This window comes from Ostrea edulis, chromosome 6, assembly GCF_947568905.1.
Source record: "Ostrea edulis chromosome 6, xbOstEdul1.1, whole genome shotgun sequence".
Lineage (NCBI taxonomy): Eukaryota > Metazoa > Mollusca > Bivalvia > Ostreida > Ostreidae > Ostrea > Ostrea edulis.
In genome coordinates this window covers 24,856,092-24,874,597 of record NC_079169.1, presented here as the reverse complement: position 1 = coordinate 24,874,597, position 18,506 = coordinate 24,856,092, and the positions used below count along the sequence as shown (strand labels likewise).

Sequence of the window (18,506 nt, the reverse complement as noted above, 5' to 3'; positions counted from 1 at the left end):
GTTACCATTGTTAGGGTATATACCAATGTATGTGTTAGTTACCATTGTTAAGGTATATACCAATGTATGTGTTAGTTACCATTGTCAGGGTATATACCAATGTATGTGTTAGTTACCATTGTCAGGGTATACACCAATGTATGTGTTAGTTACCATTGTTATGTATATACCAATGTATGTGTTAGTTACCATTGTTAAGGTATATACCAATGTATGTGTTAGTTACCATTGTTAGGGTATATACCAATGTATGTGTTAGTTACCATTGTTATGTATATACCAATGTATGTGTTAGTTACCATTGTTAGGGTATATACCAATGTATGTGTTAGTTACCATTGTTATGTATATACCAATGTATGTGTTAGTTACCATTGTTAGGGTATATACCAATGTATGTGTTAGTTACCATTGTTAGGGTATATACCAATGTATGTGTTAGTTACCATTGTTAAGGTATATACCAATGTATGTGTTAGTTACCATTGTTAAGGTATATACCAATGTATGTGTTAGTTACCATTGTCAGGGTATATACCAATGTATGTGTTAGTTACCATTGTCAAGGTATATACCAATGTATGTGTTAGTTACCATTGTCAGGGTATATACCAATGTATGTGTTAGTTACCATTGTCAGGGTATATACCAATTTGTGTGTTAGTTACCATTGTTAGGGTATATACCAATGTATGTGTTAGTTACAATTGTTATGTATATACCAATGTATGTGTTAGTTACCATTGTTATGTATATACCAATGTATGTGTTAGTTACCATTGTTATGTATATACCAATGTATGTGTTAGTTACCATTGTTAGGGTATATACCAATGTATGTGTTAGTTACCATTGTCAGGGTATATACCAATGTATGTGTTAGTTACCATTGTTAAGGTATATACCAATGTATGTGTTAGTTACCATTGTTATGTATATACCAATGTATGTGTTAGTTACCATTGTTATGTATATACCAATGTATGTGTTAGTTACCATTGTTAGGGTATATACCAATGTATGTGTTAGTTACCATTGTTAGGGTATATACCAATGTATGTGTTAGTTACCATTGTTATGTATATACCAATATATGTGTTAGTTACCATTGTTATGTATATACCAATGTATGTGTTAGTTACCATTGTTAAGGTATATACCAATGTATGTGTTAGTTACCATTGTTAGGGTATATACCAATGTATGTGTTAGTTACCATTGTTATGTATATACCAATGTATGTGTTAGTTACCATTGTCAGGGTATATACCAATGTATGTGTTAGTTACCATTGTTATGTTATGTATATACCAATGTATGTGTTAGTTACCATTGTTAGGGTATATACCAATGTATGTGTTAGTTACCATTGTTAGGGTATATACCAATGTATGTGTTAGTTACCATTGTCAGGGTATATACCAATGTATGTGTTAGTTACCATTGTTATGTATATACCAATGTATGTGTTAGTTACCATTGTCAGGGTATATACCAATGTATGTGTTAGTTACCATTGTCAGGGTATATACCAATGTATGTGTTAGTTACCATTGTTATGTATATACCAATGTATGTGTTAGTTACCATTGTTAGGGTATATACCAATGTATGTGTTAGTTACCATTGTTATGTATATACCAATGTATGTGTTAGTTACCATTGTTATGTATATACCAATGTATGTGTTAGTTACCATTGTTAAGGTATATACCAATGTATGTGTTAGTTACCATTGTTATGTATATACCAATGTATGTGTTAGTTACCATTGTTAAGGTATATACCAATGTATGTGTTAGTTACCATTGTCAGGGTATATACCAATGTATGTGTTAGTTACCATTGTTATGTATATACCAATGTATGTGTTAGTTACCATTGTTAAGGTATATACCAATGTATGTGTTAGTTATCATTGTTAGGGTATATACCAATGTATGTGTTAGTTACCATTGTTAGGGTATATACCAATGTATGTGTTAGTTACCATTGTTATGTATATACCAATGTATGTGTTAGTTACCATTGTTATGTATATACCAATGTATGTGTTAGTTACCATTGTTATGTATATACCAATGTATGTGTTAGTTACCATTGTTATGTATATACCAATGTATGTGTTAGTTACCATTGTTATGTATATACCAATGTATGTGTTAGTTACCATTGTTAAGGTATATACCAATGTATGTGTTAGTTACCATTGTTATGTATATACCAATGTATGTGTTAGTTACCATTGTTAGGGTATATACCAATGTATGTGCTAGTTACCATTGTTATGGTATACACTGTTGTACTCCACTGTTGCTACAGTACATGATCGCCGGTGGTGGGGCTGTTCTTCATTCACAAACTGCCAGAATTCGGCACTCTTTTGACTGTGAACATCACTACGATCCATTGAAGACATGGGATCAGCTTCATGGGCCTCATCCTAAAGAAAATTTTATTTCTTCAGCATTTTGAAAATGAAATTAATAATGTCAGACTGCAATCAATATTCTTCAAAACAATTCATAGTACATACATGCTGTGATGTATTTCATATTTGATCTACATCATTGAAGTAAAAATGTACAGTGAGACAAGACCAATATATAACATGTTTAATTTGTCATTATAGAGGTACCATTTTGTTGACAAATGTAATTCCAGTGTCCAGGTTGTTGTTGATCTGGTTGCCATGGATGAGTGGCTGTGAGGCTGCTGTTACCCACACTCCACACCCAGCGTTACCTTCATAATGAAAATTCATATTTACACTTGACAGGTGAATTGATGCATTAAAAAATATTCCATCATGGATTCTAAGTTCTCATGCAAATTCTGTTAAATAAATGTGAACTATTTGTTTCAGATAGATTTACTTGAGACAGACCTGTTATGATGTTATTTTCTATACTGCCCCGCCCCTTGTCTCCAATGACTATTCCGTCCGACATCCCGTTACAGATGATGTTCTGTGCTATAACTGGGTCACCACCATGTCGTATGTCCACCCCGCCCCACTGGTTCTCACGAATTATGTTGTCTACAATCCAAATATGTGCACAATGTCTACATAGCATATATCAAAAAGAAATATGTTTCATTTACGAAATAAATTTCATATGTGAAGATCGATATATGAGAATATGAACTGTGACACTTCACGTCGGCATACCTCATGAAATGCTAATGCAGTGTATAAGTATGCTAGCGTGAAGTGTTGCAGTTCATATACTCTCAAGTATTTTCAGAAATGAAATTTGTTTTATTCACATTCTAGTTTAATTTCTGTCAGAATTCCCAGCTGTTAAGATAGACATACTCCATTTATCAAGTAGTTCTGTATTCATACGCACATTGTTAACAACTGCAGTGTGTTCATGAGGAAATGCCTAATATCATTATAATTTGTAAAGATATCAAAGGCAAAAACATTGGTATGCTGGCGTGAAGCATCACAATTCACACCTACATGTATTTTCAAAAATGGAACTTCATTCATTTCTTAAATAACACAGTTTCAAAACTTCCCCATTTGACTGAAACCTGTCCTCATCTTCTTCAATATTATAACATACATGCACATAGGACACAATTTGTGGCATATCATTCATTATTGATCACTGATAATTGTGCTTTTCACCATGATCATGTTTCAATGTAAAGAGAAAAAAACTGGTGCATGTTTACAGCACTAATGACTTACCACACACGTAACCTTTGCCCCCTTCATTTACAGCGACTCCCGCAGCCTTCCCACTGAAAATTTGATTCTTGCTGTAATAAAACCCAAAAGAAACTCAGCATTGCAGGAGTTTGAAGCAGTTTTCATTTTATGCTTTACTTCCTTCATCTCAAAGTAATAAAGTGAGCACTTACCACCCCAAATGATTGGTAGTTTAGACATAATACATGACAGCTTACTCAGCAGACTCAACCAGTAAAATCTATACATTTACACATTCTGTACATTTTGAATAAGAACAAATTTGATGTTTCAATGCGGTGAATCTGCTGCTGTTCACACTGCAATACACATGTGATATACAAATGAAATCGTCACAAACAATATGAAGTTACTGTGATATTTTAATGGACTGCTCTCAATGAGCTGGAAACTGATGAAACCAAGTAGTAGTTTGGCTCCAATCCAAGAAAGGATGCACTGAATGACATGTTTTCAAGAACAGAACACAATGTATTGGTAATTTATAAACTGAGAATGCAAGGTAAACCATTATATGATTTGGAAGCATTTTAGTTCATTTCTCGTTGATGTTCTAGGGTAACTTTGATGATGCTGGACGAGTACAGAAAGGTAAATCAATATTCATTGCTGAATTCAGAGGTTATGGGAGTAGCAACCCTCTATGGTTATGATATTTTCACATGCCAAAAAGACTTCATGCCCTTTTAGGGGCTCCTCATTTAGAGTTTGAGGTGGAAAAAGAACCTTCCCTCTGTGAAAATTTTCTTGATATGATATTAAAAGCATTGAACAACTGTTACCTGGTAAATAACAAATGATAAGGAATATGATTAACATCTGGTTCACAATGGAAGAAGGGGGGGATATTTGCATTAAAATGATAATACCATTAATTTATAGGCCATTGTATTTAAGACTAAAGAAAATACAAAATGTGAATATTTCTCTTTATGCACCTGACAGTTGGATTTCCTCTGTACAGTATATAAAGCCCCGCCTCCTTGTTTTGGTAGATCTCATTGTTCCTGATCTGGCCACGCCCACTTCCCAGAACGACAATTCCAGAGCGTTTCCCATGGTGGATTCTGTTGCTCTGTAAATTTTTCATTTAAATTTCAAACTGTATACAAAGATACTGTTATTTACTGTGGTATACCTCCTTACCCTCCAGCTATTATACCATTAATTCAAAGTAGTAGTCAGTATATGATAAAGTACCAGTAGTTCTATATAATTATACTATTTGGAATACTAGTTTTTCTTAACAACTGAAGAAAAAGAATTTGAAAAGTCACTTACAATGACCAGCGGATCTGCATTTTTCCGTATATCAATACCAGCCTCACAGTTTGAATGAATGTCATTTCCTGGAAAAAAATTAATCAAACAAATCTCAAAATTTTACATTATCAAATATAATTGTAATAAATTTCATTCCTGTTTCACTTTGGCTGATACCTACCAGCCACTAATCCGGAGGCTGCCAGCCTCATGAACACTCCAGATGTCCTGCAGTGGTGTATCTCATTTTTCAAAATGATGACCTACGATGAAAAAAAAAAAGTAATATTTTCTTCAATTCAAGATTTAAGAATATCCTACCAATCTAACGACGCACTTCGTTAAAAATTCAGATATCACATGACTTGAAAGTGGCCTACCCGTGCATTCTGAATACATCTGATGCCGTAGCCCACGCTGTTGATGTCACAGTGGGAGATGACAGCGTGGGCCTGGAGGCTGACCATGACCCCGCCCTTACACAGACTCATCCGACATTGATGGATCAGACAGCCGCGGACCTCATCAATCATCTTATTGACTGCCGTGTCGGCCGTGATTCGAATGTTCTCTGGCTGGTTCTGGCTACAAATGGACACAACATCAGCCCCAATACTGGCTGCAGATACTGACCGAGGCTGCTGGTGCTGCGGACAGGTCAGCATGATGACCGATTCTTCCTCATCACTGAAGTCCGAATCTGTGTCTGAGAGGACCAACTCTCCCTCCTCCTCGTCACTGCTAGTACTGGACCCTGATACACAGCAAGGTAAAATGATCAAATCTAACCAACAAAACCATTTTATTTGATTCAATTCTGATCAAAAACGGACTTCAAACTATTAATACTATAATACATGTAGTGTTACAGTAATTAATAATCATCATCATCATTGATAATTATTGATCATAGACATTAAATCATCGGTTCATGTGTCACTAAAATCTTTGTTAAGAAAGAATGAAATGATAAACAATTCTCAAACAGCTGCCATACTGTACTCCTCCATGATCTTAATATTCTGGAATGTACATAATCAGAATGCTAGTAAAATCAATGAAGGCAGCATAACAGTAGCTATTTTATCATAATTTTTATGACTAAAACGAAAATCTTCCTATTTTCAAATAATAATCATTTATATATATATATACCTCTAGAGTTTACAGATCCAGAGTTATAACTCCCAATGCTATCATTACTGTCATCGAAAATGTCACTCCCACTAGCTGTGGATGCTAGGCTATGTGTCCTTGACCCAGAGGAGGCCCTGCTTGGTGACCTTGACCTGATTTCACCTGCTGCATCTACCTGCTGTGAATCTTCACAGGGCTTCCTGATATTTTCCTTGCTCTCTGTATCATTTCCTGCAGCTGGTTCAATTTCCTGTTCTGCAGTAGCTTCAGAGGTTTCTTCATTGCTCTTTGACTGAATACATGGTTTCTCCTCTTCCACTAATATTCCTGAACACAGTGAGGATTTGTCCTGATCATCAATATCTACCCTAATGCTGCCTCCTCCTATAATGGAAGGGTTACTTATTTCTGAAACAGTAAAGCTTCCACCGTGACTGCTTCCTTTAACAGTCAGAGAATTTTTCCCTCCATATGTTGAAAAGTCACTTTGAGAAAGAAATTCACATGTTCTAGCACTTCCTGTTAACTCCCCGGTATGGGATGAAAAACACGAACATCGACCCTGGAGATGATCCAAACTAAATGTCTGTTTTAAAGTGGTCTTACCATGCACCTTATTAGCAGGCCTTACTTGTAGTGAAGTGTCTGTAAACTCACTGTGCATGAAGGAAGAACTGCAGTGGCTCTCCCTGCGATTCGGATCATGGGACAGCTCCGTTCTTGTGTCACTGGATTTTTCCAGGAGCCATTTTTGTGTCACAGCAGTAGAAGTGGAGAAGGCAGAGGTTGGTGCCATGTCATATCCTTTTTGTGTGGGTCTGTTTAGGTGACTGACGGCAGCAGTTTTCTCCATCATGTAACCATACGTCCAATTTTTGTCTTCGCGAGGATATCCTTCGACCGTTATGGCAGCAGAATCCGTTTTAGAGAATTCACAATTTTCTATGATACTGGAGTTTAAATGCTGAAGAATCACTGTAGCATGACGGAAGGTACAGAATTTGATATGACATGAACCTGGGCTTTGGACATATACCATGCCATCCTCAAATATACAGTTGTCAACTTGTAGATACCCAAATCTCACCTGCAGCAGTACAAGCACACATATAGAATCATGCATGGTTTGTGAATACTGATATTTGCAAATGACAATTCCAAGACTAGAGGAGAGGTCTGTTTGAACATGCTTAATAGAAGTTAAAGGAACTGATTCATGATTTTTCCCAAAATTTTGTTTTTCACTTTTAATAATCAAAATCTACTGTCTAATGTGTTTAAAAGATTTCACATAAAAATTAAGGTTATACATTATCACAGAAGCTCATTTTAGAGAGTTTATTATTTGTTTTGTAAACAAAGATTGCAATATGTTGTTTATGAAATTTTCAAAAGAAATGGATATCGATCTAAGTTTTATATCTTTCACATTTCAAGTATTCTTTGGGTAAAATGTATCATCTAAAAGTTAAAATTTGTGAGTATGCAAAATTAAGATGCTTTATAATACAAATTTAACATTTCACTGATTTGTTTGTTTACATGAAAAGACTCGAGTCTTTGTTTACATAACACAGATTAAGGCTAAAATACTGCTTTAATTCTTGTGTTCAGAAGGTCAAAATGTTGGCTGTCAACATTAAATCAGTTATATTCTTAATGTTTAACTTCAAAAATGAAAAATATGTTTTTTCAAAAATCGTGAATCAGTCCCTTTAATTATCATTAATTAATACTTAATAGAAGTTAATTATTATTAATTAGTATCTGAAATAAAAATTACATGTACCGGTATATCTATTCTAAAACCTCTAACCTTTAGAATGAAGTTTGTAAACCACGGTGCTCTGAACACGAGATTACTAACTCTTCCAGTCAACGCAATCTGTTCCACACATACCACCAAAATAATGCTGCCCAATTCCCCTACCCCGATGATCTCAAAAGGAATCTTGGAGGACATTTCGAACTGTTCATCATAAATACCAGGGTAGATTTCGATTCTGTCATAATCATTTGCAACAGCCAAAGCACTCTTAAGGGAGGTATGCTCCATGTCTCGCCCAACTCGAATCACTTTTCTCTCCTTCCTGCGTTTCAGTACATACAAACAGGTTGCAGAGTCAGGCTCACGCAAGTTTCGTCCCCAAAATCTGACAGAAAGGAATTGTTCTTTGAAAGCTAGCTTCCATGAAGCAGGCTCAGAATCGGTGTTTATTGGCCAGAAAGGATGTTTCCAGTCAGAACATTGCAGATACAGCTCTTTCCACCTAAAAATAAAAGTGTTATGATAATATACTTTATTAAACACTCCAGCAGCTTCATTAATGATTAAATGGATAAACTATTTTTGATATCACATGTAATATAATACTATGAAGTAAACTTTAATATTGGAAACAAGTTATCTTTTTATGTTATGATGATCGATTAGATTTTGAGTAATTAGGTATTGCTTATTAATGACAGTGTCTTGAAGTTAAATGTATAACTATCCATGTTGTATAGGTTTCTGAGATGTACTCATTTCAATTTAGTAAAAAAGTTGTACATATTCACCATGTCAGGGTTTTATCCAGCTTTTCAAAAACTACTACCCATTTCGTATCCAAGAGGATTTTTGAGAATGAAGATAAGAGCTCCAAGGAGAAATGTTGGGAGCAATCCTTGTCCATTTTAAATATTACAACATAAAAATAATAGATATTATTGAATTTTGATAAAAATTGAAAATGATAGTAAAACATGTACAGAGACTTTTGTCATAAGTTATATACAACTTTTTGTAGGAAAATTCTCCAATTTTGGGGTTTTCTACAATTGAAGGGAAATGTTTGAGCTGTAAAATGTGAACTATTCATTCTTTTTCAAAATGGGAAAGGTACAGTTTACCAGTAGTAAACAGAACCTTGATAAATCCCTGCATATTGTCTTGGTTTAATTTCATATGTCTAGTCGCTGTTAATCATGTTCTTTATAAATCTTTGTGTATACTGCTCATGGTGCCTATTTCAAGAGGGTCCATATGAATGGAAGCAGTGAATATATCTATGCTCACCTTGAACTATCTAAACTCATCACCAGATCATTCCACGTCTTGCAGGTGCAGGCACACCGACAGAGGTCCTCGGCTGACAGATAGGAGAGAATTATCCTCCATATCTCCCAGGGCAGTCCTGTTTTATCCCTGGGAAGCACCTTGCTACCAATATCTGGCTTCACACTTGGGATGGACATATTTAATTGTAGGCCTAATCTGTTACTGCTGCATCTTCCCGGCTGCCATACTTCACAGAATACAGTACAGTGTCTATTGAAAACAAATCTGGTTATAAGACTAGATCAGGCCACAAGAGCTCGTCACAAATTGACTCTATGATTCCAAATTTTAAAAAAGACAACCAAAAAAAATAGTGACGAGCTTAGATTAGAACTGTGATCAGACTTTTCAAAAGGAGCATATAGGTCTGGCTAATAGTGACCCAATTATTGTCTTTGAAAGAACAGAAGTTTCTAATGTTTTGGATACTACGTACTAATAATTCTGAGGCAAGCATGTATGTACAATGTCCTACATCAGCATCCTGCTATCCTATCCATCTAAATATTGTAGAATGTTTACAGTTCGCAAGGTGATTGAAAACTTCCGGCGAGTTCGAAAAAAATCCATGCGAACGTTCCTAAAATCAAAACGCGATGAATTTCTAATTTAATCTACAAATCTGTGGTGATATCAAGTGAATATTTATCTTTTATAAATGAAAATAACTGGATGTTCTGTGCTATGTTATAATTCATTGATCTCCAATGCAACATCTAGGACTCCACGAAAAAGAACGAATAAATAAAGTCCGAGTTAATTTCAAAATTGCCCCAACAGACGAAAAGTGAAGTAACTTTAGTAAGAACTAAAGAAGTTACTTCTAAAGGTAAATATTCAAATATTTTTCTATCTTTCCATGAAAAATCCGTGCAATTTTGCTTTTGAGTTAAGATTAAAAAGTGTAAAACTTATGTTTCAATAAATCAGTTTGTCTGAGTGAGATTTAACCAGACGCACGAAAATTAAAGTTCTGAACTTCGTCATAAACAAAGAACACAGTCAGAAAATGTCGAATGAATATATGACCAGTGAATCAGGATAATTTCTCTCTAAATTAACTAAATTACCAAAATGTTTTGTGTCTGCACTGACTTTAATATGCTTCGTTATTCACACCCCCCCCCCCCTTTTAATATCACTCTTCAAGGCTTTGAATTTAGACTATTGAGACAGGGAGACCCAGAATCACACGAACATAAAAAACTTAACAGCACATTGATTTCTTGGTCACCATACACTGTAAATCTTTTAGCTAGCAACCAGTGATAAATCTAGACAGCAGTCCAATGTTTGGTATTTTTCTCAATACACCCATCCACTGCTGCAGCATAAAGCCTGCCCACCATGGTTACATCACAATCTAATTAAAATCAGATCCCAAGATATGTCCACAGTCGCGCTACAATAAGATCTGACATAACCCCATAGGGGATCACATTCGCATGACCTTTCACTTGGAATATTCATGAGAACTGTCAGCCAGTAAGATTTCGTCAAACAGACAATGATGGCTATTTAGGCGGTTCCCGGCAATTCATAAACAAGTTGCAGTAATCTCTCTCCCAGGAAGTTTATTCCACACTATAAAATTGTATATTCTCACCTAAGAAATTTTTAACTTTCGCACTAGTGCCTAATTTATTCTGTTCATACAAACATCAAAACGTACGATATAAAATAAACCCAAATTAAATTAACTGTGAATTGCGATTTTAATATATGAATAAGGATGAGTACGATTTGAATAGTTTTCAAGATGGTTTACTTATTTTAACACTCGAGTAATATAACACAGGTCGACGTAAACGGTGCATTGTGATGTCACATCTAGCAGCGATGGGTTTTCTTTCAAACCAAACAATCGCAGCCATTTTCCTTGAATTGTAAACACCAACGACTTCATAGGTGATGTGCTGATTGGTTAACATAAAGTTCACATGAACATGACCCCTAGTCGGATTATGTCAGATCTTCTTATGCAGAGTATACGCATGGATCTAAGAAGTCTGATTTTAATTAGATTGGGTTACATCATAGCAACAATGGAGACTCGGGACAAAGAAAGTAAACAATGGCGGCAACTGCAAACGCTTTTGAGATAATCTCGGTTGAACTTTTGTTAGATTACTTTAAAAGTGTCATCATTTTATCCCGTGTGAAGGACAAGGAGAGGGGTTGATTTTATTAATTCATTGTTATCTCAGGGGCTGACAAATCCCGACGCCCGGGGCAAGTAGATTTTCTGGTCGGGCAAGTGAATATTCCTTAACCACTTGTCCGCGGGCAAGTGACTGAAAAATTAAAATAGAATAAAACCTGTTGTACATCGGATTGAAACTGAAAGTAAATTACCGTTCGAGTTGTCTCCCTTTGTGTATTTAACTGGTAAATTATGTGAACCAGTTTGATCTGTGTCTTTGAGTCTTTATTCAATACAAATTTTACTAACAGTTTCAAGTGGATGTTTGAACACTTAAAGGCAGACAAATTGGCGTCGAAGGCTGAGTCGATGGAGATTGGTTGTATATTGTTTAACGTCCTGCTCGAGAATTTTTCACCCATATGGAGATGTCACCATTGCCGGTGTATGGTTGCATATTTGGGCCTTTGGGGCTTACGGCCTTTGAGCAGGGAGGGATATTTGTTGTGACATGGGGCCTTGATTTTCGCGGATTCATTTAGTCGCCTTTTGCAACAGGCAAGGGGTACTGAGGATGTATTTAACCTGGATCCCTACGGCTGACAATGTAGAAAATTTTAACAATTTCAAAGCATAAATGATCAACCACTGAATTGAGAACCGAGAACAAATAACAATGTGAATGATGCTGAGGCAATATCTAAGTATGATGTGACAATGTTGGCAAACTTGTATTCACTGTCAGGAGTTTCTAATTTTCACCAGCCCCCAATATTTAAGAAATAAATTTCAGTTTTGAAAATACACTACGGCATGAACTGAGATGCTTTATGCCAGATGAAAACTATGCTGTTGTGAAGAGTTCCACTTTATATCCTCAAATATTTTCAAAATTGAAATTCATTTTTTACATTCTCCTTTCAGTTAGAATAGATGTACTTTATATAACATTTATCAGAATCACTCACACATTGTTCACATCTGCACCATATTCATGAGGAAATTGGTATCATTACAATTGGTAAAGATATTAAAGTCGGAAACATTAGAAATGTGAATTTAAATCAAGTGGATGTGAAGTTTTAAGAGTTCAAGAACTTAAAATATCATCGAACCAATAATGCTCGCAGAAATTATATTATGCTGAATGTGAAGTAGGTGAGAAAAAAATAAAAGAATGCCATGAACTTTAATCGTTTTATTTCATAAATTGTGGTAGGTAGGGCAAGTAAAATCACAGGTAGGGCAAGTTAATTATGACCATGCATTTGCCCTTGGGCAAGTCAAGGGCAAGTGCTTTAAATATCTCTTTGTCAGACCCTGGTTATCTATATGTTTTCAAATTATTTCATTCCACTCAAATAAATGTAGAAATCGCACCGAAACGTTAGGCCTCGCGTTAGGATGATGATCCTCACTTGAGTTTTGTGATGCTTATATTGTCATTGCTCTGGTCAAGCAGGCTGTTGAGATTTGTTTTTCATACATTTATTCAATGATTACATTCCTTGGTTAGTAGACTGATTTTAATTTGTTAACATATGATCAGCATAAACAGAAAGTCACTGTCTTGGTAAATTCGATATATGTTGATGATCAACTACTTAGAGACTGAAGACTTGTTCAGATTTGGATAATAATATGACTGCCCACAGATTTTTCTCTTTTGAATTATTAGATGTATACACATGCATATATAGTAATCTTAGCCCCATAATAGATTGCAGTTGTCTGCATTTAGCTATTCTGTAAAATATGAACAGCAACAATTATACTACCTAGTACATAATGGTATTATGAATAATTTTGTTCAATATAGCTTACTCTCTTGAGCACGTTCTCTCTCATACATGTAACAGCATTGGTATAAACTGTACAACAATGTAAACAGTGGCAAATTTAGATGGGAACCCCCCCCCCCCCCTCTGCGACCAAATAAAATAAAATTAAAATAGTAGTACAGCAAAAGTATAAGGTTTGACATTATACATGTATACAAACAAATGCATAGAGATAAACAAAACAATTATTTGTTGTTATTTATTGATAAGTGATTTGAACACCCCAAAACAGAGTGAGGTCGAGAACGACTGTAGCGGCCCTATGCTTCACAAGGAGCGAATAGGACTAATTGAAATTTAATTAATTGATAATTGATTTATTGAATTTATTATGTATAAAGAATAGTTATACCCATAAAGGTAACTAAAAAAGCCTGACAAAACCCTGAGGTCCCTGCCTAGCTATTGGGTTCCCTTTTGACAAATCTTAGATCTGCCACTGGTCAACATTTTATTTTAAAATCAGTTCTCAGTTTGAGGCTTTAGAACCATGAATTCCCTAAACAGGTTTCTCTCCTGCTCCTTTCTACTGTCTACAAAACTGATCCTGTGGATCGATCCCAAGATAATTTCCTAACTTTACCAAAAAAGGGGAGTTTTCTTGTGTTTTCTACGAAAGCTATATTCACCCTGCCCTAATGGAATATTTCGGACTTTCAATATGAGTGCCACTTCCATTCTCCTCAGCATCATTACTGTATACAGGAAACTTCTTCACAGAATGCTATAATTGTGTACTTATGTAGGTACTGGTTCAATAGCTATTTTAGGGATTCGTGAGAATCCTCCGAAATTTTTACCTCAGGGTGTTGGTCTCCAGTTTTTTAACTTTGTATTAACCTATTTTATTTTATTGGTCCAAGTATATGAATACATTTATTACTTTAAAAACGTTAGTCCAGCTAAAAAAATGTATGCATGTCAAGTAATGCGGGCAACTTGACTTGGGGCCAATAGGGGACCTGTATTGCTGTGCAATGCTTACAGAATGCTTGTTCGTAGTCACATTTCAATGATTGATGAAAAAAAGTTCGATGTGCATCTGGCATTAGCTCACAGAAATAAAATATCACAAAGAATAAGTGATTTATAGTACTGATAATACATGTAATGATATTTGCTCATGTTCTGTAAATCATTAATACTCACTGATATTAGAGAAAGCATTAAACGATAATTGTCAGAACTATTATTTGACCAAAGAATGGTTTATTTGGATATTAATCCTTTCTGACTTTGATTAGTACTCACTGCATTAATAAATTATATTGGATGGGCATATTTTGCAGCATGATCATTTCCCTTGTTGATTTACAAGTCAGACAAAAGTATTGGGTTCTAAACTTAAAGGCAGTAAAGAGACTGGTCAACACATAATATTGTTTGTTCTCAAATCATTAAATTTCTTCACGGTTAAGTAAAGGGTTATTTTAAAAGCATGTTGAGAAAATACAAACATTTCCGAGTTTTATGAAAATGTCAGAGGCTGCAAGATTGTCAATTTACAAGTACTAATGTGAACTAATGATAGAGAATTTACATGGAGCTGTTATCCTACATGTAATTAGTTGAAGTTAAATATATAAAGTTTATATTTAATTATATGTAAAAGGAAGGGTAAATGCTGCAGACCAGACCCAGGCCCTCTGAATCTCCATTCAAACCATTTGTCGGTGAGCTGCCTGGTAGATTTACATAACATGACAGTTTAACTTAGCCATGATAGTATGAATATATATTGCTTTAAATTAACCTACTTACACATTCATTATATAAATAAGGGCAATGAGTCTAATCTCCTTGAGAATTTGATAAATATGACACAAACTGTCACAGCTAATTATTACACACGGCATATTATTTTTATAATTAAATACTTGAGTCATAATGAAACATCTGTATTAACATGATTCCAGCTTTATAACCAAAGTCCAATGAAAGTACACCACATGTGTAAATACATGCTCTCATTGGACGTGTTGGACTTATAAAGCTGAAATTTACATACTATGTAATAGAAATATTGACCTTTAATATGTTTAGACATTAATCAACAGTCTAATTTTTCATTATTAGTCCTGGATAATTATTATATCATATTGATAATTTGATACAGGTATGTGTTGCTATTGCAATTCCCATGCATCATTTTAAGAAATAGATTTCATTTTTGAAATTTAAATGAAGATATGAACTGCATGCTCAAGCTCACGCCAGCGTACATGTGCGTACTTCATGAGGCGCGTTAGCTCATAAAAAGTGTGCTGGCCTGAAGCATTGCAGTTCATGCTCTCATGTGGTTTTCTAAAATGAAATTTTTTATTTACATTTTACTTTCATTTCTGTCGGAATTCCAAGCTGTTATAATGGTCATACTATATTCATCAAGATTTATACACATATTGTTCACATTCATGAGGAAATGGCTATCATTTCATTAAGTAAAAATATTGAAGACAAAAACATAGGCAATGTACATGTAAATACATGTGCTACATTTTGACCCAAAAGCATGCATGCATCTTGTTACAGGTGTACAGTACAGCTTAAAAACAGGATCTCTTGCAGGGCCTTCAATTGTCATCTATCATCTTTAAGTTCAAGAAAATTGATGTGTATAAATTTCAAAGCTACTGCGGATACAATTAGTACAATTTACAGGCATTGTTGTATGTGATACAATATCTCATGTGCATGTAAGACATCTAAATGTGTTTTGCCGATGTTAGTAATTTTTAAACAGCTATGACTTAGTAATAGACTAAGGGTTCATGGTATTTCCTGTTATCTAAATAGCTGATGTGTTAAATGACATTTTATGTATGTTGTGGCTGTAATTAGTTTCAAGTAATTTTTATAACATCCCTGTTAGATGTCTTATCACAAAAAGAAAAAAAAAGTGGCATTCAGGAAAGTTGTGTACATCAATGAATGAATTACACTGTGACTGGATAAACACTTCTTATTTCAGTGTGTTTAAGCACGTAATTCTACTTTTAAGCATTTAAGTGCGTCAGTTGTTCTAAATGTCTAATTATAAATACAAAATTGTAGCTGAACATTTTAAGTATTGTAACGTGTGTAAGGCAGAGCCGTAAGAGAGGCTAGCACTTCACATACATTTGTAAGGTCCACCATTGACCTCTCTGGGAAGTCAAATGTAAAATTATTCAAATGCCTGCCAGGTTAAAGAAGCATGAACTACATAGGTATCTAACTGTACTAGGTGTGTATTGAGGGCTGAATGATAGAAGTTGTGAAGTCAATGTGACACTTGGTGGGAAAAATTTGGATGTAATTCTCAAAATGTGTATATATATTCATTCATGGAGTAAATGATCAGTGGTGATCTTCATTGTGATAAATTCTGATCCAGACCGGAATAGATCTAAGTTTATATATATGAGTTGATATTACCTTACAGGTGTATAAGCAGGATGACTTAGGGAAGATGTCATACAGAGTGAAATATTGGAATTCATCATGTAGACTCCTTATTGGTGTAGCAAATGTGTACAGTCCTCATGATTTAGTGATATCACACCTGTGACTACCAACAGCAGGTAATTTACATATGTGTGTGTGTACAGTCCTTAGGATTTAGTGATATCACACCTGTGACTATATACCAACAACAGGTAATTTACATGTGTGTGTGTGTGTGTGTGTGTACATATTGTCCTCAGGATTTAGTGATATATCAAACCATCTACATACATCTACTAGGTATCATTACCAGGTACATGTACTATCATTACCAGGTACACGTACTATCATTACCAGGTACACGTACTATCATTACCAGGTACACGTACTATCATTACCAGGTACACGTACTATCATTACCAGGTACACGTACTATCATTACCAGGTACACGTACTATCATTAATTACCAGGTACACGTACTATCATTAATTACCAGGTACATGTACTATCATTAATTACCAGGTATGTGTACTATCATTACCAGGTACATGTACTATCATTACCAGGTACATGTACTATCATTAATTACCAGGTACATGTACTATCATTAATTACCAGGTACATGTACTTAATCACTACCAGGTACATGTACTATCATTAATTACCAGGTACGTGTACTATCATTAATTACCAGGTACACGTACTATCATTACCAGGTACATGTACTATCATTAATTACCAGGTACATGTACTATCATTACCAGGTACATGTACTATCATTACCAGGTACATGTACTATCATTAATTACCAGGTACATGTACTATCATTAATTACCAGGTACATGTAATGCAGATAGCTGTTGTGTATATTCAAAGTATATTGAAGAAATGAATTTCATTCTTGTACTAAATATATGAGGGGTATGAATTGTGATGCTTCATGCTGGCATATGCTAACATGCTTGATGAAAGTATGTCGGCGTAAAGCCTCACCCTTCTTATTCCTCATGTATTTTCAAAAATGTAATTTATTTTTATATTTACATTGTGCTTTAATATCTGTTGGAATTCCCAGCCGTTGAAATAGACGTACTATATTTATCAAGATTCATACGCACATTGTTTACAACTGCAGTGCATTCATAAGGAAATGGCTGTCATTACAATTTGTAAAGATATCAAATTTGGTCTTGAAGGTCATTTGAGTAGGTTAGATAATACTACTGTTGGAAAGTTAAGAGTGTGGTCCTTGAGATTTAATGATGTTATTTCATTTCTAGTAAAACATGCCCTCATCCAGGTATTCTTGATGTGTTAATCACACACACACACCCTCTAAAAAATTCTGTTAGATTACCCATAATTCATGTCTGGCTAGGCAAATTTCACTGTATTATCACCAGGTTGTCAGAACACTTTTCATAGACCACCAGACCACCAGAACCCTTTTCAGACCATAATGGTGTATTGCATTTTAAGAAGATAAATTTGCCTTTAATGATGTTTTGTCATGTTACTACCAGTGATCATTTGTCTAGGTTTTAAGAATGGACATGTTAAAAAGATGGAATTTTTTACTGGTAGGATATTTACAATTTATCTCAATATTGTTTATTACATTATGTCTTTATGCCTACAGGGTATTTCATCTCTCCCAAATGACTTTGATCATTGATAAATTTTTCTCAAACTTTCCACAGGTAATTTTAAAACTTGCTTGTTTTTTATTTCACGTTTCTTGAAATTTCCATTTTAAATTGGAAATGATTGATGGTTTATAGATTAGTTTAGTCTGTGTATTTATGTAAGAGAACAATTTTTGAAACGCTCAACAAAAATATTAACCATGCAATCAATCACCTTGTTATCAT

The 18,506-nt window shown here is 34.7% G+C and overlaps 2 protein-coding genes across 4 annotated transcripts in view; one reads left to right on the top strand and one right to left on the bottom strand.

Moving 5' to 3' along the window:
• The window catches only part of LOC125647505 (F-box only protein 10-like), a 22,739-nt gene extending 12,939 nt beyond the window's left edge, over positions 1-9,800 (bottom strand). Inside the window, exons 1-12 of one of the 2 annotated variants that reach the window (XM_048874191.2) lie at positions 9,661-9,800; positions 9,183-9,434; positions 7,941-8,394; positions 6,143-7,211; positions 5,368-5,741; positions 5,169-5,250; positions 5,006-5,073; positions 4,663-4,799; positions 3,704-3,774; positions 2,888-3,040; positions 2,639-2,745; positions 2,281-2,443 (exon numbers count right to left, since the gene is read on the bottom strand). In XM_048874191.2, the coding sequence (XP_048730148.1) occupies positions 2,281-2,443; positions 2,639-2,745; positions 2,888-3,040; positions 3,704-3,774; positions 4,663-4,799; positions 5,006-5,073; positions 5,169-5,250; positions 5,368-5,741; positions 6,143-7,211; positions 7,941-8,394; positions 9,183-9,361 (2,857 nt within the window). In that variant the 5' untranslated portion in view covers positions 9,362-9,434; positions 9,661-9,800. The remainder of the gene's footprint in view (positions 1-2,280; positions 2,444-2,638; positions 2,746-2,887; positions 3,041-3,703; positions 3,775-4,662; positions 4,800-5,005; positions 5,074-5,168; positions 5,251-5,367; positions 5,742-6,142; positions 7,212-7,940; positions 8,395-9,182; positions 9,435-9,660) is intronic. The other variant, XM_048874192.2, reaches the window with a different exon arrangement.
• Positions 9,801-10,015: 215 nt separating this feature from the next.
• The window catches only part of LOC125683226 (potassium channel subfamily T member 2-like), a 78,814-nt gene continuing 70,323 nt past the window's right edge, over positions 10,016-18,506 (top strand). Inside the window, exons 1-4 of one of the 2 annotated variants that reach the window (XM_056142134.1) lie at positions 10,016-10,053; positions 14,821-14,881; positions 16,633-17,013; positions 17,080-18,215. In XM_056142134.1, the coding sequence (XP_055998109.1) occupies positions 18,183-18,215 (33 nt within the window). In that variant the 5' untranslated portion in view covers positions 10,016-10,053; positions 14,821-14,881; positions 16,633-17,013; positions 17,080-18,182. Of the gene's footprint in view, positions 10,054-14,820; positions 14,882-16,274; positions 16,435-16,632; positions 17,014-17,079; positions 18,216-18,506 lie in introns of those variants that run through there. The other variant, XM_048924158.2, reaches the window with a different exon arrangement.